Raw genomic sequence first — 27,374 nt, forward strand, 5'->3', positions numbered from 1 at the left:
GGGGACATTCTGGACTCCAGTCTCGCTAGGGCCTGCTTACCACAGCCACGGTTCACGCAATGATACCGATTTATACAAGGCCTACAAAAATTCCCAACCACTGCCGCTCGAACTTGTCTCGGCCTCCTGGGTCACATGGCTGCCTGCACATTTGTGACCAAGCACTCCAGGCTGCGCCTATGTCCCCTTCAAACTTGGCTCTCCTCAGTATACCACCTGGGGAGACACAATATAGACAGGATCCTCACGGTTCCACCGAGACTTCTAGGCTCCCTCGACTGTAGGTTGACACCCTCCCTGGTGTGTGCAGGAATGCCATTCCATCCACCCCAGCCTTCTGTGGCCCTGACAATGGATGTGTCATCTCTCGGCTGGGGTGCTTACCTTGGACATCTTTGCACTCAAGGCCTTTGGTCATCTCAGGAACTGACCTTGCACATCAGTGTCCGAGAGTTGAGAGCAGTCTGCCTTGTGTGCCAGGCGTTTCAACAGCATCTGCAAGGCGGTTGTGTTGTGTCTCAGCGTTCGCAAACGGCCATGTATTACATAAACAAACGGGGGGGCACGGTCCTCCCCCCTTTGTCAGGAAGCCATTCAACTCTGGGACTTTTGTATAGCCCAGTTGATAGACCTAGTAGCATCCTTTCTCCCAGGGGTTCGGAACACTCTGGCACATCGACTCAGCAGAGCCTTCCGCTCTCACGAGTGGTCAGTCCGTCCGGACATTATTCATTCTGTTTTCCGCTTCCCGCGAGAACAGGAAATGCCAGATGTTCTGCTCCTTCCGAGATCTCTCCCCGGGCTCGATCTCGGACGCTTTCCTGATACCATGGACAAGCCAACTGCTTTACGCCTTTCCACTGTTCCCGCTGGTTCACAGGGTCCTGCTAAAGCTCCACAGGGACAGAGATTGCTTGATCATGATCGCCCCACCGTGGCCCAGGCAGCACTGGTACACTATGTTGCTCGACCTGTCGAGGCAGGGTAATTGGGCTGGCTATCTTCTCCCAGACCTCATAACTCAGGACCACTGCAGACTTCACTACCCAGACCTGCAGTCCCTTCACCTCACGGCATGGCTCCTGCGTGGTTGAGCCAGTCAGAGTTATGCTGCTCTGCCTCAGTACAACAAATACTCCTGGATAGCAGGAAACCTTCCACTTGGTCTACGTAGCTGGCCAAGTGGAAGCGTTTCTCCTGCTGATGCGAAATGCAAAATGTTACTCCCACCGAGGTCTCGATCCCCACCATCCTAGACTGCCTCTGGTCTCTCAAACAGCAGGGCCTAGTGGTATCATCATTGAGGGCGCATTTGGTGGCCATTTCTACCTTCCACCCAGGGGAGAGTGGCTGCTCCATGTTTTCACACCCTGTGGTTTCCAGGTTCCTCAAGGGCTTGGAGCGCCTATACCCCCAAGTACGCCACCCTGCCCCTACCTGGGACCTCAACCTGGTCTTAACCAGACTTATGTCTCCACCGTTCGAGCTGTTAGCAACTTGCTGCTCTACCTGTCCTGGAAGATGGTTTTCCTCATAGCCATTATATTGGCCAGACGAGTCTCCAAGCTTTGGGCGCTCACAGTGGACCCACCGTATATGGTCTTCCACAAGGACAAGATGCAGTTGTGACCACACCCAGCATTCCTCCCTAAAGTGATATCGGCCTTCCATATCAATCAGGACATCTTCCTTCCGGTCTTCTTCCCGAAGCTGCACTCATCACGACGGGAGCAACAATTGCACTCCCTAGATGTCCGTAGGGCACTCGCATTTTATATCGAACGGACGAAGCCCTTTCGTAAATCGCCCCAACTCTTTGTCGCAGTAGCAGACCGAATGAAGGGCCTACCTGTCTCCTCCCAGAGGATCTCCTCTTGGGTGATTGGCATGCATCTGCACTTGTTATGACTTGGCTCATGTTCCCTCGAGCCATCTCACTGCACATTCTACCAGGGCTCAGACTTCATCTGCTACCTTCCTGTCTCATGTACCAATCCAGGAAATATGTTGCGCAGCTACCTGGTCCTCGGTCCACACCTTTGCTTCGCATTATGCTCTGGTTCAACAGTCTAGAGATGTTGCAGCCTTTGGCTCAGCAGTTTTGCATTCTGCCACATCTCACTCCGACCCCACCGCCTAGGTAAGGCTTGGGAATCACCTAACTGGAATGGATATGAGCAACCACTCGAAGAAGAAAAGACGGTTACTCACCTTTGTAACTGTTATTCTTCAAGATGGTGTTGCTCATATCCATTCCAAACCCGCCCTCCTTCCCCACTGTTGGAGTAGCCGGCAAGAAGGAACTGAGGGGCAGTTGGGTCGGCAGGGGTATATATCCGGCACCATGGTGGTGCCACTCCAGGGGGCACCCAACCGACCCACCGAGTGTTGCTAGGATAAAAATCTTCCAACGAACGTGCACGCGCGGCGCGTACACCTAACTGGAATGGATATGAGCAACACATCTCGAAGAACAACAGTTACAAAGGTGAGTAACCGTCTTGTCCCTTCTCCCCATAGAAGGTGGACCAATGTTCCACAAAACCAAAACCTTCCATCATGCAACACTTACCTATCCAGCGGTTCACTTCCTAAATCTTCTGTCTTCCTTTGCTTGTGGGACAGGAAGGATCTCGGAGAAGATTGCTTGAGTGTTTATCTTCAACAAGCTTCTGAGATTCCTGAAGTCACCTACTATCTGTGAGATATTCCATGACAGTGTCATTAGCGTCAGCTTAAGTTGCACAACTGTAAGAAAATCAACTTTGTGCTCAATTTTTTTTATAATCTGCTCTTCCATCTTTACTGCTCTAGTTCTGCTATGAGATGTGTATTTTTAAAGTCAGGATGTCTATTTTTGGTTCTTACTGGCTGAACTTCGCCATTGGTACTTCAGTTATCTGGAATTCAGTATGAGACTTGAATCTTCTTTTTGTGAACTAGGTAGTGTTAATAATGTTTTCTTGCACCTCCAGATAGGCAGAAGGCTTCAACCACTTCTCTGGGATGAGGACCTAGCAACAATAATGCATTAATTCATTATTTCTAGACTAAAGCACAACAGTTCCTTTTAGACAATGCATTTAAAGACCAGTCTGCAGTTCCAACTTGTCCAGCATGCAGCAGCTTGCCTTCTGGATGGGACAAGCTGGTGTGTGTGTAATATAAAAATAGATCTCTTCTACACCCTCAACTCTGTCCAATTCAGGGTCCTTATCCTAGATTTTTAAATGCCTTTAATGACCTGAGAACAGACTATTTTAGCAACCAGTTTACCATTTGTGCCCCCTTCTTTCTTTTGCCCACGTACTGTACTATGTTGTGTTTATAGAGCACCCATTACTACAAGTACCAAACAAAGTAAACTGATGGCAGCATGTAGCTAGGAGAGAGAAGGAAATATAGGAGAGAGGTAAGCATCACTGTAGTTGAGGATGCAAGCTTGAGTTAAACTGATTTTTACATGCACTTAAACCAGTGCAAATCCCTAATGTAACTAAATTAAAAATCTATCTAGTTAGATCACTGCAACTTTTTTAGTACCTTTAGAGCCCATTCATGCTATTGTAGGAGCATTTGAAAGTGATGTATAATTTTGCTAAAAAAACCCATCTAGAATTCATAGACCAGGTTCCCATTGTGCTAGGCCCTGTAGAAACGCAGGACAGATTTGTCCCTACTCCAAAGAGTTTTTACAATTTGAGTTTTGCCTTACCTATTTCATGTTCATTTATTACTTTAAAAAAAAAAAAAAAGCTTCATGCCACATCCAAAACAAATTTTTTCATTTTACTCCACCAGAAAGCTCTGCTCTGATAGATGTAGAGCAAACATTGTCTACTGAATTGTTCCTGATGCTAGGAACCTCCTGAATTCTAAACTCATGTCTGACTTTGACATGTTGTGTGACCTTTGAGCAAGTCACTTCAACCTTTTGTCTTCTGCTTCCCCTTGCTTAACTCACAAGGTTATTATGCAGATTGATGTTTGTAAAGTACTTGGAGACCTTTGGATGAAAAGTGGTATAAATACTAACTAGTACTTACCCAATTATTAATGTAATTGGATGTAATAACTGGCAAAAATAAACTTGATATTTGCAAATTGACCCTTTCTAACCAAAATGTCATTCAAAACACAGAATATCCTTTGTGAGGGGTTGGATCACAGAAACCTCCTTGGGGCTGCTAACTGATGTGCCAAGACTACTTCTGCCCCTGCTTTTGCTGCCTTGTTGAGCCAGACATGCCAGTCTGCTCCAACACCGACCCAGGGTCTGAACCACATGCCCCAAAGCTGCAGACTTAACTGAAAGCAACTTAAGAAGTGTTCCTGTCTTAACACTCAGATGCTCAACTCCCAATGGGGTCCAAACCCAAATAAATCCATTTTAACCCTGCATAAAGCTTATACAGGGTAAACTCATAAACACCGATAGAGAGAGATGCACAGCTGTTTTCTCCCCCTCCACCCCCCAGGTATTAATACGTACTCTGGGTTAGTTAATAAGTAAAATGAGATTTTATTAAATAGACAGTAGGATTTAAGTGGTTCCAAATAGAGACAGACAGAACAAAGAGAATTACCGAGGAAAATAAAATGAAACATGCAGCTCTAAGCCTAGTACAGTAATAAAACTGAATACAGCTAAAATTTCACCCTCAGATGTTTCAATAAGTTTCTTTCACAGACTGGATGCCTTCCTAGTCTGGGCACAATCCTTTCCCCTGGTACAGCCCTTGTTCCAGCTCAGGTGGTAGCTAGGGCATTTGTTATGATGGCCATCCTCTTTGTCCAGTTCCACCCACTTGTATATCTTTTGCATAAGGCAGGAATCCTTCTCAATGGAAAAGCACCAGGTTAAAGATGGATTCCAGTTCAGGTGACATGATCACATGTCACGGTAACACCCTAAGCCTTCAGTCCTCCCAGCCTGACTCACAGGAAGGCCTGTCTGCAAACAGTGATTCACAGTCAGTTGTCCTGGTTGATGGGAGCCATCAAGATGCCAAACCACCATTAATGGCCCACACTTTGCATAATTACAATAGGCCCTCAGTTATATTTCGTATTTCTAGTTTCAGATACAAGAGTAATACATTTATACAAATAGGATGACCACACTCAGATTATAAGCTTTGTAATGATACCTTACAAGAGACCTTTTGCATGAAGCATATTTTAGTTACATTGTATTCGCTCATCAGCATACTTTCATAAATTCATATAGAGTACAACAACACAATCTTGATACAGGTGAAATGCCACTCCCTCTTATCAGGATTATGGCAAGACTGGAGAACTAAGAATTTTAGGAGATCCCTGAATTTGCTTGTCACGAGATGGATGCAATGACCCCTTCCTCCCCCCCTTCTCCATTTGTCTATGAATCTGATAACCAAAAATACTGAACATATGTCTAGATTAGGGTGTTAATCTCACTCTAGAGTTAGGGCAAACTCCATTTATAGTTGTGGAAATATAGGACTGCTTACCCCCAAAATCCAGAGTGTAACTCCCCTTGGAATCAGTGGGAGGTTGGCCATTGTGTAGTAACTAGCCTTCAAGGGCTGCATGAAGCTGACTCAGGGCATGGCTACACTTGCAGATGTAGAGCACTGTGAGTTAAACCCACCTTCGGAGAGTGTAGTAGGGAAAGTGTTGCAGTGTGTCCACACTGACAGCTGCTTGTGCACTGGTGTGGCCACATTTGCGGTACTTGCAGCGGCATTGGGAGCAGTGCATTGTGGGCAGCTATCCCACAGAGCACCTCTTTCCATTCTGGCACTGTGGCTTGTGGGAATGGGGTGGAAGGTGCAGGGCATTCTGGGTCCTGTCCCAACACCCTGTGATGCATCAGTTAGCATCCTAGCATTCCCTGTGCTTCTGTCCACATTTGGTGCCATTTTTCAATGTTGGGTTTTTTTTGTACTATACGCTCTGTCTTCCCTTTTGGTCTATGGGAATGGAGCCCAAAGGAGTATGCTGACGAGTCTCGCCAGGGTTTGGCAGTCATTATTCCTTAGGATCCAAAGTGGATAGTGAGGGTTTCGACGACTATATCGACTCGAGTAATCCATACAATACGAGTTTGCTTGTGGCATTCATGGACACGCTTACCACTGTAGAACGCCGCTTTTGGGCTCAGGAAACAAGCACTGAGTGGTGGGATCACATCATCGTGCAAGTCTGGGATCATGAACAATGGCTGCAGAAGTTTTGGGTGAGAAAAGCCACTTTCATGGGACTGTGTGAAGAGCTTGCCTCCACCCTGCAGCGCAAGGACACAAGATTGAGATCTACCTTGATGGTGGAGAAGCGGGTTGCTATTGCAGTCTGGAAGCTGGCAACTCCAGACAGCTACCGATCAGTCGCTGACCAGTTTGGAGTGAGAAAGTCGACCGTTGGAATTGTGTTGATGCAAGTTTGCAGGGCCATTAATTGCATCCTGCTTAGAAGAACAGTGACTCTGGGGAACATGCAGGACATTGTGGACAGCTTTGCACAAATGGGTTTCCATAACTGCGAAGGGGCGATAGATGGCACACACATTCCAATTCTGGCACCAGCCCACTTAGCCCTGAGTATGTTAATAGGAAGGGTATTTCTCTATGGTTCTCCAAGCGCTTGTGGATCACTGTGGACATTTCATTGACATTAATGCAGGCTGGCCCGGAAAGGTGCATGACACACATCTTTTGGAACACTGGCCTGTTCAAGAAGCTGCAGGCTGGGATTTCTTTCCCAAACCAGAAGATTACCAGAGGGGAATTCGAAATGCACATTGTGATCCTTGAAGACCCCAGTTACTCTTTAATGCTGTGGCTCATGAAACCCTACACAGGGAGCATTGACAACAGCAAGGAGCAGCTCAACAACAGGCTGAGCTGGTGCAGAATGACAGTGGAGTGTGTGCTTTTGGCTGTGTAAAGGACCACTGGCACTCTGTATGGGAAGCCAGACCTGGCCAATGACCACATCCCTGCGGTTATATCCGCGTGCTGTACCCTCCATAACATTTTGTGAAGGGGAGGGTGAAAGACTCACTCAGGCATGGAACTCTGAGGTTCAACACCTGGAGGCTGAATTTGAACAGCCAGAGAACAAGGCTATTTGAGGGGCCCAGCGCGGGGCTGCAAGGGTTAGGAATACCTTGAGGGAGCAATTTGAGGCCAAAAGCCACCAGTAATGTCTGGTGTATAGGGGACCAGAAACAGGTATGGGGACCAGAAACAGTCAGTTCAATTCACCGGCTACAGATAATACGTCCTTTAATAAATTAAGAAGTTTGAGAACATATTTTATACTTTATGTATCCAGAAATATTTATGTAAGTAATTAAACATTTTTTAAATGTCTTGTGTATTATTAATTGAATTTAAATTACCATCCAAATGCAGTGTAACATAGATCATGAGTAGAGAAATTAATAATCTAATAAATAAAAATTCCTATTTTCTAACCATACAAAAACTTAAAAAATTAAGACTCGTCAATTGTATTGCTTAACACGCACCATATCCATACACATTTAAGAAATGTATGCTCCTGGCTGGCAGGCAGAAGTACCTCATTTAGTGAAGGGAAGTCTGTGAGGCGACCTGCGACCCACACATTATAATTCACCCTTGCTATTGCAATAACGGGATGTCCCACCTGCAGTCTGTCTGTCTGCCTCTTTGACCCACTGTCAACTTCAGTAACCTCTTTTGGAAAAGGGGCGAATGATGCTCATATTCTTTGCTGTGATTGGTGAGGGTTGCTTTTGTTGATTTTGACCATGAGTTTCCATTTATTTATTGCTTGCTAACTTGTGCACTCCCTAATGTAGGGATTTAAAAAAAAAAAAAGTAGTCCTTGTACCTATAATTTCCCCTCATGGTCCCACAAGAGCATCAACTCCAGGCTCCTCAGCCATCACCTCTCTTGGATGGAGACCTTTTGTCTTTGTCCCTCCTAACCAGGGTTTTTCCGGTCTTCATAGTTCCTTGCTTGCACCGAGAGTTGCTCCAGGAAGGCAGACTGCTGAACAGGCCTATTTCTGCACTTTGCTACCTCCGCAGGCTCTAAAGAGTGTAATTGCCGCAGTTAAGTTACCACACAACTCTTTCTAAGCAAGTACATTTATTCTTAAGGTAAAAGCTTTAGAACATTTAAAAAAATAAACAAGCTTAACAGAGAACATCTCCCCAAGAGCTCCAGTTGGTGTCAGTCCTTTCAACCATTCCCTAAGGATTGGGGCCCTCCCCTTTGACAAATCTGATCCTGTCCATTTTGCTAGATCAGAACAAAGACTGAGTAAGTTTAAACTTAGACTCTCTCTAGTCCTTCCTTTTGTCCATTGGCCTCTGGAGAATCCATTTTGAACTAATAAAAGGGAGCCTCCCCAGGGGGTGGTACCTCGCTCTAGAGGTGTTTACAGTGTGAGGGAATTTGCCTAATTATCAACTGCTGTTCGTAGTTCCTAAAAGGATGTGTGTACTCTCCCCCATGGAATTATATATTATCCCTGTCGCATAATGATGCATAAACTTAATATGGTAGGATCTCACAAAGAGATTGTAGGCAATTGCCTAAAATGTCTGTCAAAGTCCCTGTAATGTTCTGTTAAAGAAACTTTTGTGTGACAAATCTGGCTGAGAAAATAAGTTGTTGATTTGGGGGAGAGGGGATTGTATCCGGAGGTCATCAACTGATCAAAGAATAAAGGAGCAACCTGTTTATCTCCTTAGAGTGTGAGCACAGGTGCAAGCCAAGACTGGGTTTACTCTGAATACATGTAACGTTAAGTGTGGCTGGTCCCAGATTTAGGAAATGGCATTGGGATCTGGCATTAATTTAATTTTAATCTAATTGCAAGTATTTTTGTAAAATTGATCTGTTTGTAGTTAAGATCTCTTCAGTGCTGTTTATACCAGTGGTTTGCAACCTATTTACCACTGTGAGAAGCGTTTTATATGGGCCATAGCCAATACAACCTGTATGGCCCTGAGGATGTCACATGGACTGCAGCTGTGTGCTGATTGGCCCGCAGGTTAAGAACTGCTGGTTTATACCATTTCTCGACAACGTTTAGTTGGAACCTTGCCTCGTTCAGGTGGAGACTTTTGAACGGTCATTTACCAACAGTGATGTAACCTATCAGAAACTGGCTGCTGGATGAATTACAGTTTTACACTATGAAACATGAGTTTCTTTCAGACCTTGCTCATATGGTAAGTGTCTGGCTATCTTTCTTTCTGCCTAACTTTGTGAAGCTCTCCTTATGCCTAAGGATCAGAAACTTCTTAGAATGAAACCTGTACTGAAGGGATTGCAAATAATTGTTTTAGGGCTTTTGTACTCCGCATCTGGGCAAGCAGTGAGTGGCCTGATAAAACTGTGTTGACTGGAGCAGGGAAAAGTAATCTTGGGTCACGTTTCACATGGATTGAGTTGAGGTTTCCCAAATCATAAAATATTATTATCATTAAATCCTCCCACAAATCTCAAGATAAACGATGAATTGTGATTTCTTCCAGTTGTGTTGATTGGGGACTCTGGAGTCGGGAAGAGTAATCTCCTGTCACGCTTCACTCGTAATGAATTCAACCTGGAGAGTAAGAGCACCATCGGGGTGGAGTTTGCAACCCGAAGCATCCAAGTGGATGGGAAGACGATAAAAGCCCAGATCTGGGACACTGCAGGGCAGGAACGGTATCGTGCCATAACCTCAGCGTGAGTATTACCCAGCAGCAGCTCTCACTTCTGCTGTTGGTGGAAACCCAGGAGAAGGAAAGAATCCAGTTTTACTTTCTACTCCCAGGGTTAATCTGCACACTAAATCTGCAGTCAGTGAGGCTCAATAGAGCAGTGGTTCTCCCCCTTTCCAGACTGCTGTACCCCTTTCAGGAGTCCGATTCATCTCGCATACCCCAAGTTTCACCTCATTTAAAAACTGCTTGCTTCCAAAATCAGACCTAAAAATACAAAAGTAGCAGTTTTTCAATAGGTATGCTGCGTACTTTCTCATTTTGTGTATGACATTTTAGTTTGTACTGTCTTCACTAGTGCTTTTTATGTAGCCTGTTGTAAAACCATGCAAATATCTAGATGAGTTGATGTACCCCCTGGAAGACCTCAGCATACCCCCAGGGGTATGCCATACCCCTGGCTGAGAACACTGCACTAGAGAACCACCACAATGCTACTTGTGTTTTTACTCTGAAAGGTGACTGTACACTATAATAAGAATGGCTAGGGGGTGGGATAGGGAGGAGTCTAGATGAATATGGTGGAAAGTATTGCTCAGTTGGAATGACACTATTTAAAGTAGACTATGCCGTTTAGGAATGTAAGAGTTTAACCAGTTAACCAATAGGGTTGATGCTAATAATTTAAACTCCGTCCAGGGTCCCTCTCAGCTGCTGGCCATGCGTGCCTGGGGAGCCCTGGGCATGAGGGTGGCAGCAGGGAGCCCCATGTAAAATGTGGGGGTGCTGCAGCACCCTGTCGCCCCTAGTTCCCCAGGTGAGCGTTTAACTGTGTAACTGAATTTTAATCGGTTACATAGTTACTGTTTTTACATATTGTTTACATCCCTAATGCCATTGGTAACCCCAAAAGTTCTGTCTGATTCTCTTGCTGCCTAAAACGTACTACCTTCATTAGGTGTTTCAGTCACATTAATAGTAGTCTTTATTAATAAATGGGCATTATTTGATCCTTTAGTCCAGGCATGCAGGCCCAAAAAAATTCAAAAGTGCCCACTGACTTGGTTTCCAATCTGAGACACGTGGGACTTGGTTTTCAGGGGTGCCAACTATCACAGATTCATTTGAAGTCCTTAGGAGCTGTGGGCGCCCTATTCCTCTGGAGTCACTGAGTTAAGCACCCAAAAACTGGAAGCTAGTTTTGATAATGTTGGCTGCTAAGCATTGGGCATGTTGTCTCTCTAGACATCTAGTTCTGAAATGCTTTCAAATAAGAGGCCTTCTCAAAAGTGAAGGATGTCTTCATGATATCTGCTGGCTTTGCTGCAGGTTGCACACTGAGATAAGTGCGTGGTTTGTCCATTCATATTAATTGACATATTTGTATTGCAAAAGCTCCTAGAGACCCAAAATCTGTAGGCCTTGCTATAGAAACTAGATCCTGACTACTGCAGAGAATGCTGCGCCTTGGTGGCGTGTATTACTGTTTTGAAATGGCGTGTGAGAGAAACAAGTAAACTCAACCTAAAGATTTAAACTTGAGTCTAATTTTGGGGGAAAAAATGTTCTGTTTAAAAAGTAGAGTGTTCAGATCCCAATTTCAATTTGCCTGTCACACACAGGCAGAATGCTGGCATCCCAAAACACAGGACTTTTCTCTTCTAGAGGAAAACAGCTAGTGTGGTTGGGAGCTGGGTTAGCCAAAGCCACAGGAACAAAGAGCCCCTGACTAAAGGAAGGAATGATTATTTTAAACTACCCCATCTCCCACTCCAACTGCCATGTGTGTGTTTGTGTGTGTTTGTTTTTTTCCAGCCCTATGTTGTGTCTCTTTTAGCCACTCAAGTCACTTGCTCTGTAGAAGTTAAATGTTAAAGAAATTGAGTTGAAATTGGCTGCTGTGAAAAACTTGTTGAAAGGGCAGCTCAGGTTCTGGGATAATGGGCCAAGGGGGAAAAGGTCCAAATACCCTAGAGAATCTCTTAAATTAAAAAAAAAAAAAAAGTCCGTATTGGTCTTTTTTCTAGTAATTTATTTTTCTACTTATATTTCATAGAGGAAAGATCGATTACATAAACTCAGCAAAACTTTTTTTGAACAGAAGTCTCCCATCTATTTTATTCTTGGAAATGATAGTGAGTTTCCCTTTATGCTGCTAATATGTCCTGCTTAAAATAGCCTCCAGATTCTTCAATGTTTTGTTAAATACATTTTCAGTTTTCTGAAAATCCCATTTTAAAAGTTGAAACTCTCTTTTATCTTTTAAAGAGAGAAACAAACCCTTAGTGCTCTTTTTAAAAAATAAATAAACGAACATTTGAAATGGGAAAACTAACTGAAAAATGAACAGGAGCACTTGTGGCACCTTAGAGACTAACCAATTTATTTGAGCATAAGCTTCCCACTTCATCGGTTGCATCAGTGGGGACACACACACTAATATATATAATAAAAAAACAAGAGTGATCCGTTAAGGTGAACTGTAAAATGTCTGTGTAGATCCCTGAGCTGAATTCCTTCTAACGCAGTGTATTCTTCATGGTTTCAGCTATTACCGTGGTGCAGTTGGGGCCCTCCTTGTTTATGACATTGCCAAACATCTCACCTATGAGAATGTCGAGCGTTGGTTAAAGGAGCTCCGGGATCATGCAGACAACAATATTGTCATCATGCTGGTGGGAAACAAGAGTGACCTGCGCCATCTGAGAGCTGTGCCCACCGACGAGGCCCGGGCTTTTGCAGGTTTGTGGACTCTGTGTTAAGCTGGTATGTTAACTTCAGCATATGGTGTGTGGCAGACTCAAGTACTCCGTCTCGGACAAGGGGCAGCCTTCCATTTCGAAGTTCTGACTTGAGGGGTGATGGAGTTAAAAAACAAACAAACAAAAAAAAAACCAACAACTTGGCAATGGAAAAAGTGCACTTAAATGTCAAACAGCGTTTGGCTGAACTCTTTTGAGACCCAGAGCTGGGAAGATGTCTGGCAGACCAGTGATGATCCTGTTCCTGGGCTGCCTGATATTTGAAGAACAGACTCTTCCTATTTCCTTCTCAGGCTGGAGAGAGTAACAAAGATCTGGATGAAAAATGTTGCTGATGGTTAAAAACCGAACTTAAAGGATCTCGAGGGATGAATAAAGAAGAACATAAAACACCAAAAAACTAAACTTTCTCTGAGTATTACATTCACTAAAGAGCGAAATATTTGTGTTGAACAGAGGTTTACCTTTGGCTGTGGAAATTGTTTAAAACCCTCCCAGCCTTGGTGTTGGTTAACACAATGTAACGGAGCAAGTCACAAATCTCAAGAGACTAAATGAGTCTTTTCCCCTGCGTGTGCTACTGAAACCCAGTGCAATATGGAATGAGAGGCTGCAGCTCCTACCTCGGCTGTTCAGCCATAGTTAATGATGGGGGCGGGGGCTGCAATGCAAACTTCCAATTTAAAGTCTCACATTTTGGCAGGCAGTACTGTAATGTCGTATGTGCAGCATTTAAACGTTGATGGTGGCAGTGGTACATGATCTCTGTGGAGGGAAGGCACTCCCAAGGGCGGCGAGTTGTATGGGCCCGTGGTCTGCACGATCCAGCAAATTCAGGGCCTGGAGGGGCCCAGCTCCACCAATGTAAGGGGCCGGGTCTCTGTCTCCCCCAGCCCCACCTGCTGCCCCTGCACGCCTTCCCCAAGTGTCCCTGCCTGCCCTGGGCAGCTGCTGTGCCACTCCACGCTGCGCTCCCTTGTCTGCTGTTGCTGGCTACAAGGGAGCGGTGCCGGGGGCAGGCTGAGGTGGCTGCTGCACCAGTGGAGGGAGGAGATGCATGGCACATGCCTCTTGCAGGCAACTCTGGGGGTGTAGGGGGTTGAGCGTATCCTGGCTGGACTTCCTGAACAGCAGCCTGGTGGGGCTTTGGTGAGTGTCATGCCAGGGAGGGCCCCCCCTTCCCTAGAGCTTGCTGCTGCCAGTGGGGAGAGGGCTGGGGATGTCCTCTCTGGCCCCCCCAGCCCAGGGCTGCCTGCCTGCTGTACCCCAAACTCCTTATCCCCAGCCTCACACCCCCTCCTGCACGCCAACCCCTGTCTCAGACTAGAGCCAGCATCCCTCCGGCAACCACTCCTCTTCTCTCTCCCCAGTACTCCAAACTCCCTCCTGCACCCCAATCCCCTTTCCTAGCCCAGACCCCTCCTGCACCCAAACTCCCTCCCAGAGCCTTAGGGGAGTGTGGAGTGGTGGCACTTGAACCCATTCTGGGTACCACCAAAAATTATACAAAGCTGCTGCCCCGGGCACTCCTGTTTCATTGTTTCCTGCCCCTGCTAGTGTGGATGTGGGGTCACAGAAGTCCTGCTTTTTCCAAGTCAGTCTCTCTGGGAGTGGAGTGAGGATGAATCTTGCAGTTACCCATCTACATGACTCTGCCTGTACTATTGCTCAGAGGTACTTCTATGTTGCTGGGAGCTGCAGCACACTGGTACACCTCTACCCCGATACAACGTGACCCGATATAACACGGTAAAGCAGTGCTCTGGGGGGGCGGGGCTGCACACTCCGGTGGATCAAAGCAAGTTTGATATAACGCGGTTTCACCTATAACACGGTACGATCTTATGGCTCCCGAGGACAGCGTTGTATCGGGGGAGAGGGGTAGTTCCAAACTGCTGTTGGCAACTGTAGAGCAGTAATAAATAATGTGCAGGGCAGGGACCCTGTTGCTTGGCAGAAGAGGGACTGAAAGGAGGGAGATGTGCTCAGACTCTTGAGATTGGGGTGCCAGATCCATTTGAGCAAGTAGTGGAGCTTCTCCTGTCACACAGAAAACAAGACGGGGGTCCAGGCTGGCTATACCAAGAAATCTAAGCTAAGGACTGTAATTCAAAAGTGCTGCTAAAGTCTTTAACTGAATGATCTGTTTCTTTTTACAGAAAAAAATAACTTATCTTTTATTGAAACTTCGGCCCTGGATTCCACAAATGTAGAAGAAGCCTTCAAGAACATCCTCACAGGTATGACTTGCTTTTTGGCTTGCATGTCTGCAGTATGACAGTATGTGGGGGGAAAGCTCATGAGAACCTCTCTAAGAAAGGCTGGAAACTTACATGATGATGGGTACAGTGGAGACAGACCATTAGGGACAGCGGTTCAACTTCTGCAGCCCTTTTGCTGGTTTATAATGCCAAGATGACCTGGCATGGATTTGTGTCCTTGCAGTTGCTGCTGATGAATACTAGTGAACAGAAAGGTTCTCGTTTTGTTTCGGTTTTTATTATTTTTAAATCAGGGCACTAAGGGCTGGATTTGGTTTTGCTTGAACTCAGGTATGCGATGTTTTCTTGGCACTGATCACCAGACTCTCTTAAAGGGACCCGCCAACTGCATTTTCTTCTCTGGGAGCCCACCTTTTTATAGATATACTGTGTGTGCCGGTGCATTGTCTTTAAATTTAATCTGAATTTAATTGAATCTTTTTTTAATGGTTTTTTTAATTCAAACATGAAAGAAAATGACAATTAATTATGTGCTATCCACACTAGCACTGTACATGCTGTCATACAGGGCTGCAGAGCTCCATTTAAAAGGGGGAGTGGGGCGGCCTCTAACTTAGAGTTGTCCCCACTAAGCTCGTCCCAGCCCCCTTGCTCTCTCAGCTCCCCCCCCCCCCAGAGGACTCTATTAGTGCTTGTGCTCCCTGTAGTTTAAGGTCATCGCTGCTTTCTTTACGGGGGAGTGGAGGGCAGGCTACATACAACAAAACAAAGGAACACACTAAACATCCTGCAGGCTGTCCTTTCCCTGGGAGAGAATTAGCCTCTCAAGCTCCTTTTATGCCTGGGGGACCTAACTGAAACAGACACCAAAAACGGATCCCCTCCCAGCAAGGAGGGGGGCACACAGTGCCAGTCTGCTTGGGCATCAAGGCGAGAACACTCCTGCTGCCCTGCTCCCAGACCCTCTGCTTGGTTCTCCCCAACCTTTTGCTCTTGTTCTCCCAGCTCTGTCCCTTTCTGCAGCTCTAGTCAGCACCTGTGTCTCTGCGGCTAGGCCATGATCACTGCTGACTGTCCCACTTGCCGGCTCTGGCTGTGTGCTCCAAACTGCTGCAGCTGCCTGAATCCCGGTTCCCAGATGGAGTGGGCTCCAGGTGATCGCAGCAGCCAGCACAGAGGCAGCAGCCAGAGCCATCTGCCAGACAGGCAACAGTCTATGCATGCCCTGGAGGCACTTCCTCTGTTCTGTGGCTGCTGCCATCCAGATCCCACTCCTCATGCTGCTGCCCACTGCCCAGGAGAAGCAAGAGTGCAGTGGGGGAGTGCCTCTGGGGCACAAACAACCCAGCTGGACCCTTCCTGCAACCCACCGGTGAGTTGGGAAACACTGCAGTAGTGAAACAGTGGAAGTGTTGAATCTTAGACCAGTCTACACTAGAAAAGATTTTCTAAATACAGCTATTCCAGCAAACCCTCTCAGTGGAAACGCAGCAAAGGGTGCTCTTGCTGGTGTAGTTCACCACATGAAATCAGCTATACTGGCAGAGAAGTGTTTCTGCCAGTATATATGAATCTACACTAGGGCATTTGCTGGTATAAAAAGCCAGTAAAATATCACAACCTAATCACTGTTACACAAGCAAAAGTTTCTAATGTTTAGGGCCAGGTCTACAGGAAGTGATTAATGCTGTTTAAGATGAGATCTTTAACAAAAGCACCTTCCCAATCACTTTTCACTCCCATTTTAGGATAATTCTACTGGTTCTGTAATTCAGCGTAGTTGACAAGACTTGAATTTCTAACAACATTCTTTCATGAAAAGCAGTTTGGAAAGGTGGGACAAGCCCAATTCTGTTTTCCTCAGCTGTGCTTTTAGGACCCCCTGCATTCTATAAAATGTCAACATTCCTGCACAGTCATAAAATATTTCATGGTCTCAGGTACTCTAGTTCCATACCAAACTGGGATTCAGGTTTGCTGTTGTAATTGGGAAGCTGGTGAAGATCGTGTCTGGGACATGAGACATATGAAAGGGAAGCCAGAAGCAGGAATGCTAGTAAAACAATGTGAAGCTGTCCTGTATGTATAAAAAGCTGTCCCTCCTTTTAATTATAAAAAAAAATATCTGGTAGGGCTCTACCTACCATTTATTTACCTTGCTGCAACTGTAAAGCACAAGTTACTGCGGGGGGAATTCTGCACCACTGCACAATGCAGAATATATGCAAAATTAATGTTCTGTGCAGAATTTCACTCCCCCCCCACCCCCCCCCGAGAACTTGTGCTGCAGAGCTGCTGGATGCCACTAGGGGCTGCTGGACTCTGCAGAGCCTGGCTCCCCAGCTTGCAAATAGAGCCCATTGGGGGATGGGGACTGGAGGGTTCCCAGCAGCTGCGGTTCCCAGCATGCCCTGAAAGAAGGAGGTGGTGTGTGGGCCACAGCCCTGCAGTGAGTGGAGCACCTAGCCTGGCGAGGGTGGAGGCCCTGTGGAGTGTCAGCCCTGCACAGCCCAACAGTGAAATCGCCACAGGGTACTCCATACAAGTCCTGTCTGAGCAGCATCAGGCTGTTTCTCCCTCTGGATCTCTGGGGATGGAAGGGGGTACAGGTGTCTGGGTTGGGGTGGGGGGCACCCTGCAGCTAGATCTCTGCAGGGGGAAGGGCATGGACTGGGGTGTGTCCCATGCAGCCCCCTCCAGTTCCCCCCAAATACCCTCTCCCAATACTCAGAGCCCTTTAGTTCTCTTCCTCTTCTCCCTCCCACCCCCCCTCCTCAGCAGTGTCCTCTATTTGGGAACCTTTATATGGCAACACTACACATGCAGGGTGAAAAAATGAGACTAAACTAAAAGACTGGAGGGGCAGAGTTTTCCTCCAAGATGTGCCCAGCTGGCACATGTGATAGACTCAGACTGAGGCACCTGACAAAAGCATAACTGAGAAACAGGAACTGGGTTGTCATAGGGGTTTCTTTAACTCACTGCTCCGGGTGAATCTCTTTTGTCTGTGTTACAGACATACTTGGAGGCTGGTATTTTGAAATAAATAACCAAAATAAGTGAAACGGGGGTGATTACATTGTTGTTTTTTCACAAATAAAACATGCTGAATTTTTTAAAATAACGTGTACAGAAATAAAATTTTGGTACAGAATTCACCCAGGAGTAAAGGCCCCAAGGGACTAAGTGTGTGTGTAGCAGAAGGAAAGGAGACAAAGGGAGTCTTGTACTGGAAGCTGCTCACCAGTGACCAGGCCTTCCTGGTTCCCATCTCTGGATCAAAGGGGGAAACGTGAGAGAAGGAAATACAAACTTAAAAAAAAAATTCAACCAATCTGCACAAACTTGCCTATATTCTGGCAGTACCATCTCTGTGCAAGGGCCATATTAGTGGGTGACCAGAGCTGGCTGAAGGCAGTGAGAACAACCTGGACAAGCCTCCACCACTGTGCCACAAAGAGTAGTGTCGGGATCTGGCTTCGTGGAACAGATATGTGGATCCTCAGCCAGGACAGTCAACAGGGAACAAACTTTGTACTAAAACCTTTGGGCTACAAGACAAACTGTAGGAAATCTCACACACTGATGAAAGATCATACACCACGGGATGAAGGGCATCTGCCACATATTAGAATATAGTCTCCTGTCCTTAAAGGAAGAACTCTAACTGCCTAAGTCCTTTTCAATAGTGATTCCCAAACTCTTTTTTGCCATAGCATCACGCTGGGCTAATGTGATACTTGTATGTATAAAGAAGGAAATATCAAGTGGGTGTAGAGTTGTTCCCTATAGTCTGTCTCAACAGTCTCTACTGCACGATCTGAATCCAGTTCTAACAAAGCTCATGGGGAGCCTCCATTCAAACTATATCAGACTCGTACCTCTACCATATCTTCTTCCCGTTGTAACATCACCCTGGAGAGCAAGTGAGGTCCAAAACCTTAAGGATTCTCTCTTTCCCCCACGCTTCCAACATTAACCTTCTGGAATGCAAAGTGTTTTTGTGTCCTGCCCCAGACTCTTGTCTAAAGTAGTCTCTGACTTCTGTCAGTCAGGTCTGCCTCTGCCTTCCAGGCTCGTTCATATCCACAGATTGTCAGGGTCCGTACATTGGTTAACAAAGTCCTTAGCTGTTATCCAAATAGGACCAAACAGTGCACAAGTCTCTTTGTTCTGTAAGGCATCTTGTTTTGTGAGCCTGTCTTCCAGAAGGGGGAAGACCTGCACACCCAGGCTGTGCAGAAGCAGGCAGTGGTGACATCTCCTGCTGTGTTTCATGAAAACCTGCTGAGCCAACATCAGCCCCAACAACAAGATGAAATGAGATGATGCTTGAATGTGAGATACTTTTACTGTGAGTGCCTGAGCATCAGCAAGGCCTAAAAGTCACCCTCCTCTAGAAAAGGCAAGATTGATCCCCAGGCTGGCCGTCTTAAGCTTTTCTTTGACCAGCTCTACTGATGCAGACCTCTAAGACAGGCCTGAGCTCTAGGACTTTGTGCTATTTGATGCTAATGCTTTCCTTCCCTGGTGTCAGATGCCTAGGGGGACTGGATTTGTGGCATCTTTCCCTAATATATAGATGCTTCAAGGTATTGCAAGGGAATGGGCCTGAGATGTAATCTGGTGTGTTTTTAAAACCTGAATTTCTGTAGCTTTATTGAATTACACTCAGGAGCTGTGTGTAGAAGCTGATGGACCATTTGGATGGGTTCAGGGTTCCCAGTATATCCAGCATAGAGACCTTGGTGGGCTACATGTTCTAGAGCCTTTCAAAAACCCAGCAGGTTTTGATGATCTGCAGATCACAGCTTGAGAACCTCTGGCAGAGAGAGCACACTTATAAAGTTTGTGAACGATACCAAGCTGGGAGGGGTTGCAAATGCCTTGGAGGGTAGGATTATAATTCAAAATGACCTGTATAAACTGGAGAAATGGTCTGAAGTAAATAAGATGAAATTCAATAAGGACAAATACAAAGTTCTCCACTTAGGAAGGAACAATCAGTTGCACACATACAAAATGGGAAAGGACTGTCTAGGAAGGAGTACTGCAGAAAGGAATCGGGGGGGGTCAGAGTGGACCACAAGCTAAATATGAGTGAACAGTGTAACACTTGATTTTTGTTCTTTGGGGGTTTTTTTTTTTTGTGCAAACATCATTCTGGGATGTATTAGCAGGAGTGTTGTAAGAAAGACACAAGAAGTAATTCTTCAGCTCTACTCTGCTGATTAGGCCTCAACTGGAGTATTGTGTCCAGTTCTGGGTGCTACGTTTCAGGAAAGATATGGACAAATTGTTGCTCTTCTCCAGACTTTCTCCAAAAATGATTGATGGTCTAGAAAACCTGACCTATGAAGGAAGATTGGAAAAAACTGGGTTTGTTTAGTTCGGAGAAGACTGAGGAGACACAATAAGTTTTCAAGTACGTAAAAGGTTGTTACAATGAGGAGGGAGAAAAATTGTTCTCTTTAACCTCTGAGGATAGGACAAGAAGCAGTGGGCTTAAATTGCAGCAAGGATGGTTTAGGTTGGACATTAAGAAAAACTTCTTAACTGTCAGGGTGGTTAAGCACTGGAATAAACTACCTAGAGAGGTTGTGGAATCTCCATCATTGGAGATTTTTAAGAGCACCTTAGAGACCATCCCTGACAGGTGTTTGTCTAAGAGGGGTCTCAAACACACGGCCTGCAGTTATTTACTGTGGCCTGCCACAGCTCCCCTCATCTCTCTGCCCCCCAGAGCATGCCCCATCCGCGCTCCTCTGCCTACCTCACAGCGCTTCCCACCGCCAAACAGCTGTTTGGCAGCGCTTAGGACTTCCCATGAGGGAGGGAAAAGGAGCGAGAACATGGCACACTCAGGGGAGGAGGCGGAGAAGAGGTGGGGCTGGGGCAGGGACTTCGGGTAAGGGGTTGGAATGGGGTGGGAAGAGGCTGGGCAGAGGGTGGGGCCTCATGGAAGAAGTGGAGTGGGTGAGGGGCTGGGTGCAGAGTCAGCAAGGGCTTTTGTATCTTTGTTCTCATGTGGCCCTCATGGTCATTTGAGTTTGAGACCCCAGTCTAGAAGATGACACCATGAGTGCAGGGGACTGGACTAGATGATCTGAGTCCCTTCCAGTCCTACAATTCTATGAATCTATAATAACGCAAACAAAGAAGCTTATTTCTGAAAAAGCTTTTAACCTGACCATGTTCCTTCTGAAGTGTTACAAGGCCATTAATCCTCCTGCTTCAGGGCAGAATTGATTGATTTTGAATCAGAAAGAAATTACTTTATTTTATGAGCTAGTACTGCATTATGGGACTCATTGGCATCCACTGACCTGTGTGGTGTAGATCACCATGTGAGAGACAATGGCTGTTCACGGTACAGCAGTAACAGCGTTCTGATATTCTTGTACCAGTTGACTAAAGTAGAAGTGTGCAGTGACAACTGGAAAGAGTTGCTGATGCATAAGTCGAAGTTTAACACACATCCTGTTTAACAATAAGGCTTCTAGATGTTGTGACTTTTTTTTTTCTTTTAAATAGGACATGCCCTTGAAAATAGGATCTCTGTTTAGGGAGTTAGTCTCCTCTTTCTGCTTATACCCCACTAAAGGCCCATCAGCCATATCCTTTGCAAATTGGTGGCAGGCAGCACTCCGCAGGAGGAGTTGGCAGCAAGAGCAGATCACTTCGCTAAACACAAATCTAGTTTTCGTGATGTCCTTATTAACAGGCTATCCAACTGATGAGCAAGCTGTTAAAAAATAATGGCTTTCCGAGGTGCCAATGGGCAGGAACATTCTGCCCTGCATTGCACTAAGCAAAACCAGAATTTGACTAAACTAGAAGAGATTTGGGATTAGCTAGATAACCCTGTATAAACCTAGTTTTGGCAAGGTAAACAGCCTCCTTTTTGGGCCAAGACGGTCTGCTGTGGGTAAGCAGCAGGGCTGGTCAGACTAGATTACCCTTGAAACTTATCAGGACCACATTCTACAATGTGCTTTTTGTGGAATGTGCAAATACCGTGTGGAAGCAAATGTGTTTGTCTAGGCTCTCGCTAATGAGTCTGTTCTCATTTACAGAAATCTACCGCATTGTCTCACAGAAGCAGATTGCAGATCGATCTGCACACGATGAGTCTCCCGGCAACAATGTAGTTGATATCAGCGTCCCGCCAACCACCGATGGACAGAAACCCAACAAACTCCAGTGCTGTCAGAACCTGTGACCTGTATATGCTCTGTGCCCCTCACATCGTCTGTGCTTCAGTTAGAAACTTGTGTGGGCTTCTTTCAGATATTTCCTGTGATTCAGTGACTTCCTGTGTTCCTCTTCTCCACACCCCTCCCCAACCCCCTTTCATCTTAGAGCTTTAATTGTAGGGCTAACATTCCCTTGCCTCTGAAATTCCCTTTTGAATGTGATGACTTTGGGGCTTGAAATGTAGGCACTGATCTGGTAGACATACTTGTTGTGGATCATCTGCTGCTGGATGTTATCCCATGAAGCACTCTCCTCAAATTTATATTTTTATTTTTGTGTGGGAGAGGAGGCATGGGAGCTTGGTTAGAATGGCTGAAGAAATTACTACATTTAGGCTTTCATTTGTCTTGTAGTCAGACTTTTTCACAGCACCTTTATGTTTCTGTAAACATGAGGGAGAAATTAAAAGATACCTAGTCTACCAAATGTTCTGTTTTCTGTCCAGCTGAAGTATCACAGTGAGGCTTTTAGTGGCTGCACACACGAGTGGTGTTGAAAATAACCTTACTTATTATGTAATTCCCCTGAATGCAGAGTTAGTCTGGCTGTGCAGTTTACTGTTTCCTGCCTGGGAAATCTGCTCTACTCTTAATTTGTTTTATTTGGGATCAATGAAGTATGTCTGCATTGCATTATTTGCCACGATGGATGCCTGTTCAGCTCTGGGCAGGCAGTATGAAGTGGCTTAATATTTATTCTTGGCTTTGTTAATTAACATTAATGTACAGTAAGTGCCAGCATATTAATTTTAAGGTCCTTTTGCAAGCTGTAGAACTAGGTTCCTTTTATATCGTAGATCAGTGTCTGGAGGAGAAATCTTCTCTAGTCCCAGAATTGTTTTGCATGCTGCTTTCTCACTAGGTCTATCCCTAAATCCGTTTGAGTGAGAGTAAAGCAATATTTTCATGTCATGTACATACCTGCCCTGGTAAGGTTTTTTCGGTTGTTGTAGAGAAACCCAATACTTTATACATTTTGTAAAGCTTATGCAGAACCACAGCATCTTGGATTATCTTTCCATTATCGTTCACTATTGACTTGGTGCTTCACTTTTTTTTCTTGACCTCTACTAAACTGTATAAAATTCTGCGTAATACACACTGTCCTGCTACTTCACTCTTAGCCTGTTTTCTGAATTGCAGCTTGTAACTTCCAAATGACTAATTCACATGATATGACTGATTATCTGTTATCAGTAGGGCTAACAACTATTAAACTTGTTAAATAGGAATAATTTTATCACAAACTTGTCAGTCACTTGCTAGCTTGTGAAAATCCTCTGTGGGGAAGGGTTCATCGGTCACCAGCTCTGGTACTGTTGCATCTTTGCAGTAAGCAGTGTTGTGTTGAAAGAGTACCAGGTGAAATGATCAAAACGAGGCATTGGGAGCACCCACTTGCTGTTCTTGGGAGGCTAGCTGAAGCAACTTGCTTCCAAATTCTGAGTCCAGGCCTCACTTGACACATCCCACCTTGCATGTCAGTGAGTTGTTGATTTTTATGTTACAAAGTGAATCTGAAACTGTACATTGTGTGCTTGGGGTGGGGGGAGTTGACATTCCAGTCTCAACTGTTTTGTATCTGGTTATGTAATAAAATTAAGGGCAGTGAACTCTGATGGCTTTTCTTTATAAGATGTCCAGTCAAATGCATTGAATTTTACAAATAGAAGGCCAGAGTTTTAAGCTAAGCAGTCACATGATCTCAGTACTTCATAGTTTAACATAAATTTAAACTTAACTGGTTTTCTAGTACATTCACCACAGTCAGTGGCCAGGGTTCATTTCAGGCTGTGGGACTATGCTCTAGGACAGTGAACGAGTCCCATCTCCTGGGGAAGGTATTTATTCCTCCTAGGAAGTGGTGGGGTGCTGTCCCTGCAAACTCCCAGTGCTGGAAGCACTCTCAGCACATGACACTAGCACTAACATCCTGAGAACAGGACTCTTAGCAAGCCTGAACTGGAACCATCTCCTTCTGGTGCGTCTGAGACATTGTGTGACTTGCAGTTGGTATTTGGAGGCTGGCAGGGGAAGCACATCATGCATAATATATTGAAAACAGTCTCACACAGGTTTGAAAATATTCCTTTCAAGAGCAGGCAGCCACTCTTGGAGCTGGAGTCTTTTTTGTTTTGTTTTGTTCTTTTTAAAAAGTTCTTTCAACAGAACACTTGATGTAAAGGAGTGAGGAGCATCCCTGAGTACTTTGATGGCATGAGGAAGAATTGTGCTCTTAAGAGGCCTTAGTCCGGGGTAATTTTACTAATATGGTGATTACCCTGCAGAGCCTCTGTTTCTAACGGTGAACTTCACGTGCCTCTTCTCTCCTTAGTGGGTGAGGGGTTTTTTGGCTAGTTTGAGAAGAGTTGAGAGAAGCAGGAGGGGTCAGAATTGGTTAAATTCCTAGGCTCTGGCCAGGAAACATTTTTATTCCTGGGATTTGTGCAGAGCTCTGGGATTTGGCTCAGAGCCCTAATAAAAAAATCCTTGTCCAGGGCTCAAGAACAACCAAGCATCCTGCTTACTGAAGAGATCCTGTGCTAATTCCACCTGTCCTGAGGTGCTGGCATAACGAGCTGCTCAGTTGTGCTCTTCCCCCAGTGATGAAGCATGACTGCACTGCCCATGTCACTGTGCTGTAACATGGGCAGTGTAGACATACCCTTAGTTTTCTGGCTGCACTCCAGCCCATACTTGACATGAAGTTGTTTTTGTCTGAATTGGTGGGTTGCTTCATTAGCCTCGTTCTGGACTGTTTCCCACAGGCTGTTCTGCAATTGTTTGCAAAGTCAGCGGAGCACAAAACTCTTCCCCTTCCTGTGAGGATGAGATGATTTTGCCTAAGGTATGCCAGAGGCCATTAGCACTAGAGAACAGGCACTTACTGTAGTCTTAAATCTTATTAGCTCTTTGATGTCTTCTCATGCACAGATAGGAAACCTTAATGGGGTTACTCCCTTACACTTCTGAAATTTAGTGTGATTAGAAAGCACTGCAGGTGCCTGCTCTTGGAGTGCTAGACAAAGGAATTCAAAGGCAGCTTTCTGATACTCAGACCTGGAGCAGCTAGAACAAACCTTCAAATACACTGTACAGTAGTGCAGGCTATTACTACACTTTCTTGACATGAAAAAATTGAGCTCCGCTTAGCTGCAGCATAACTCCATAGGAATCCCTGGCATAACCTCATTAGCTCCATATCCCAAAATTGTAGTGCCAGGAAAAACAAGAAGGGGAACACTTCTGTCCTTAGTCACTTGTCTGCAGTGAGGGCATTTGCATGTCAGTGAGAGCAACATTTGTCTCATAAATTAAAACTCCTTTTTACAGAAAGCTGCCTGCTCAAGGAAGCAAACAGGTTCTGTGGGAATTAAAGTTAAATCTTCACAAAGCTTGTTCCCCAAGTCCCTGCTTTACCCAGACACTGCGAACAGTGTTAGTTTTAGCTAAGTTTTGAAAGCTAACTTCAGAAACATCTTCCACCATCAAGTGTGGATGGTCCGGTGGTTGTGTCCATTTTGAAGGTCCCTGCTGACTTTAAATTTATTTCTGTCTTGGATGGTGCCATGATAGCAGCAGCTTTTACTAATTAAATAACTAGCTTATCCCTGTCTATTGAAGCTGTTTTGGAGAGGAGGCAGAAGACCAAAATTAACCAACACCCAATGTTTATCATTGAACACATGCACAGCGGAACCTCATTACATTCTCTCATCCTATTCTGATGAGAGTTTTCTCATTAAATCTCACATTTGTTTCTGTCACATGGGGAAGTCTCAGTAACTGCCTACATGTCTGAATTCAGTGACAGATAGGAGCTCTCAGCCGGTCTTTCTTGACATACTTTCTTGCACATTAGAGGTGAACTCCACAGTATGGAGTTCACCTCTGATGTGCAAAGCAAGCAAGTGTGGTCCAGGGGAAAGTTTAAATCACTAAAATTGTTATTGCAACACTCCACAATGACTCTGCTCTAATTGTTGAATCCCTTTATTAAAAGGACTCTGTGTGTCTGCTGTAGAAGTGTTTGCAGAGGGGAAAAGAATGATTTCCTCTCTTGCCACCCTCCACAGCTCATCAGAGCTATATCAGAGGGAGCTGACTACACGTGGTGCCTCTACAGAATCCCCAGCCTGTGGGAAAAGACCTAGTATCTTTGTCCATTTAAAAAAAAAAATCAAAATGGGAAATGCATATGAATTGAGCTGTCTTCGCACTGCAAGACAACTGGAATTGTTAGACTGCCTTCTTGATTTTGAGGACAGGTCTGTGCCTTTGTTATTTGAATAGGTCACTCATTGAAAGAAGCCAACTTGCTTTGAAAAATCTGCTTCTCTGTTTGGCCAGTGATATTTTGATTTCTGTGTGCTAGCCCTGTGGACACAGAGTGCTGTCATGGCCTTGATCTATCAGTGGTGTGAAACAGAGTGCATCTGTGCTCTGTGATAGGAGAGTCTCCATTCTGAGTGTAAAGGAAGAATACCTTCCTTAGATATTTTCATCTCAGTAGAAAAATACAAACCTAATAAGGTATTTCATAGGCACCTACTGAGGCCTTCCTACCCCCCCCCCCCCCCAACAGCAAAGGAATTTACACTAATTAAGGACCCTGCTTTTTTGAAAGAGGCAAAAGTCAGGCAACTTGGAGTGAAGGTTGAAATTGTCCTTCACTGGTCTACAGCCTGTTAGGGCTGAGCTGGGATTCTCATGGTTTCTAGAGCAGACCTTTAACAGGACTGTAATGTAGAATTTTGTAGTTCAGAATGATGAGCAGTGGGGTATTTCCAGAAAAATGTGTGATTCCAAGGCTGCTTCATTACAGTTATTTACGCTATCATCAGTTTTTGGTAGAGTGTAGTCTGTCAGGCTTTGTGGGCTACCACACTGGACCTTTATGCAACTGGGAAGAGGTTCCTGTCGCTTACTTCTATTCATGGTTAATGTGTTCAGTTAAGTGCAATTCATTTTGTAAATATATATATGCGTCACTTTGATTTTTGTGCATGGTTATTATGTATTGTGGCTATAAAGATTGCCAAACCAAACTCTGTGTCAATTATTTTGTCCTTAGAATAAGATGGGAATCTGTTGCCTTTTTGAACTGGCAGGGTAATAGGACTGAACAACCAGAACTGAGGTTAACAGATATTACCTTGGAGGGGATGTCTGATTAGTAGGTGGTGCTGAGTCAAAGGGAGTTCACAGCACAGAGCTATTAAGGACATTCCTTGGGAAGCCATTGGCTTGACCCTTATCCCTTGGAGCAGTGGGAGCCCACCACTCCCCTTCCAGCTGAGCCTTTGGAACCTGTTTATGATCCCTTCTCACTCAGCCTGCCCCGTGGGGCTGCTGAACAATACCAGACACTCCTGTTCAGCGAGGGACTGAGCATGTTAACATCCAGTGGGGACCTAGTGTGGGTAAGGGGGAATCCAGCTA

At 45.2% G+C, this 27,374-nt stretch overlaps 1 protein-coding gene across 1 annotated transcript in view; it reads left to right on the forward strand.

The window, feature by feature from the left end:
* RAB11B (RAB11B, member RAS oncogene family) overlaps positions 1-26,980 on the forward strand; it is a 43,263-nt gene extending 16,283 nt beyond the window's left edge. The window contains exons 2-5 of the mRNA XM_030540018.1: positions 9,522-9,717; positions 12,241-12,434; positions 14,614-14,694; positions 21,753-26,980. Of these exons, the coding sequence (XP_030395878.1) occupies positions 9,522-9,717; positions 12,241-12,434; positions 14,614-14,694; positions 21,753-21,898 (617 nt within the window). The 3' untranslated portion in view covers positions 21,899-26,980. The remainder of the gene's footprint in view (positions 1-9,521; positions 9,718-12,240; positions 12,435-14,613; positions 14,695-21,752) is intronic.
* The last annotated feature ends 394 nt before the right edge of the window (positions 26,981-27,374 follow it).

This window comes from Gopherus evgoodei, chromosome 22 (assembly GCF_007399415.2).
Source record: "Gopherus evgoodei ecotype Sinaloan lineage chromosome 22, rGopEvg1_v1.p, whole genome shotgun sequence".
NCBI lineage: Eukaryota > Metazoa > Chordata > Testudines > Testudinidae > Gopherus > Gopherus evgoodei.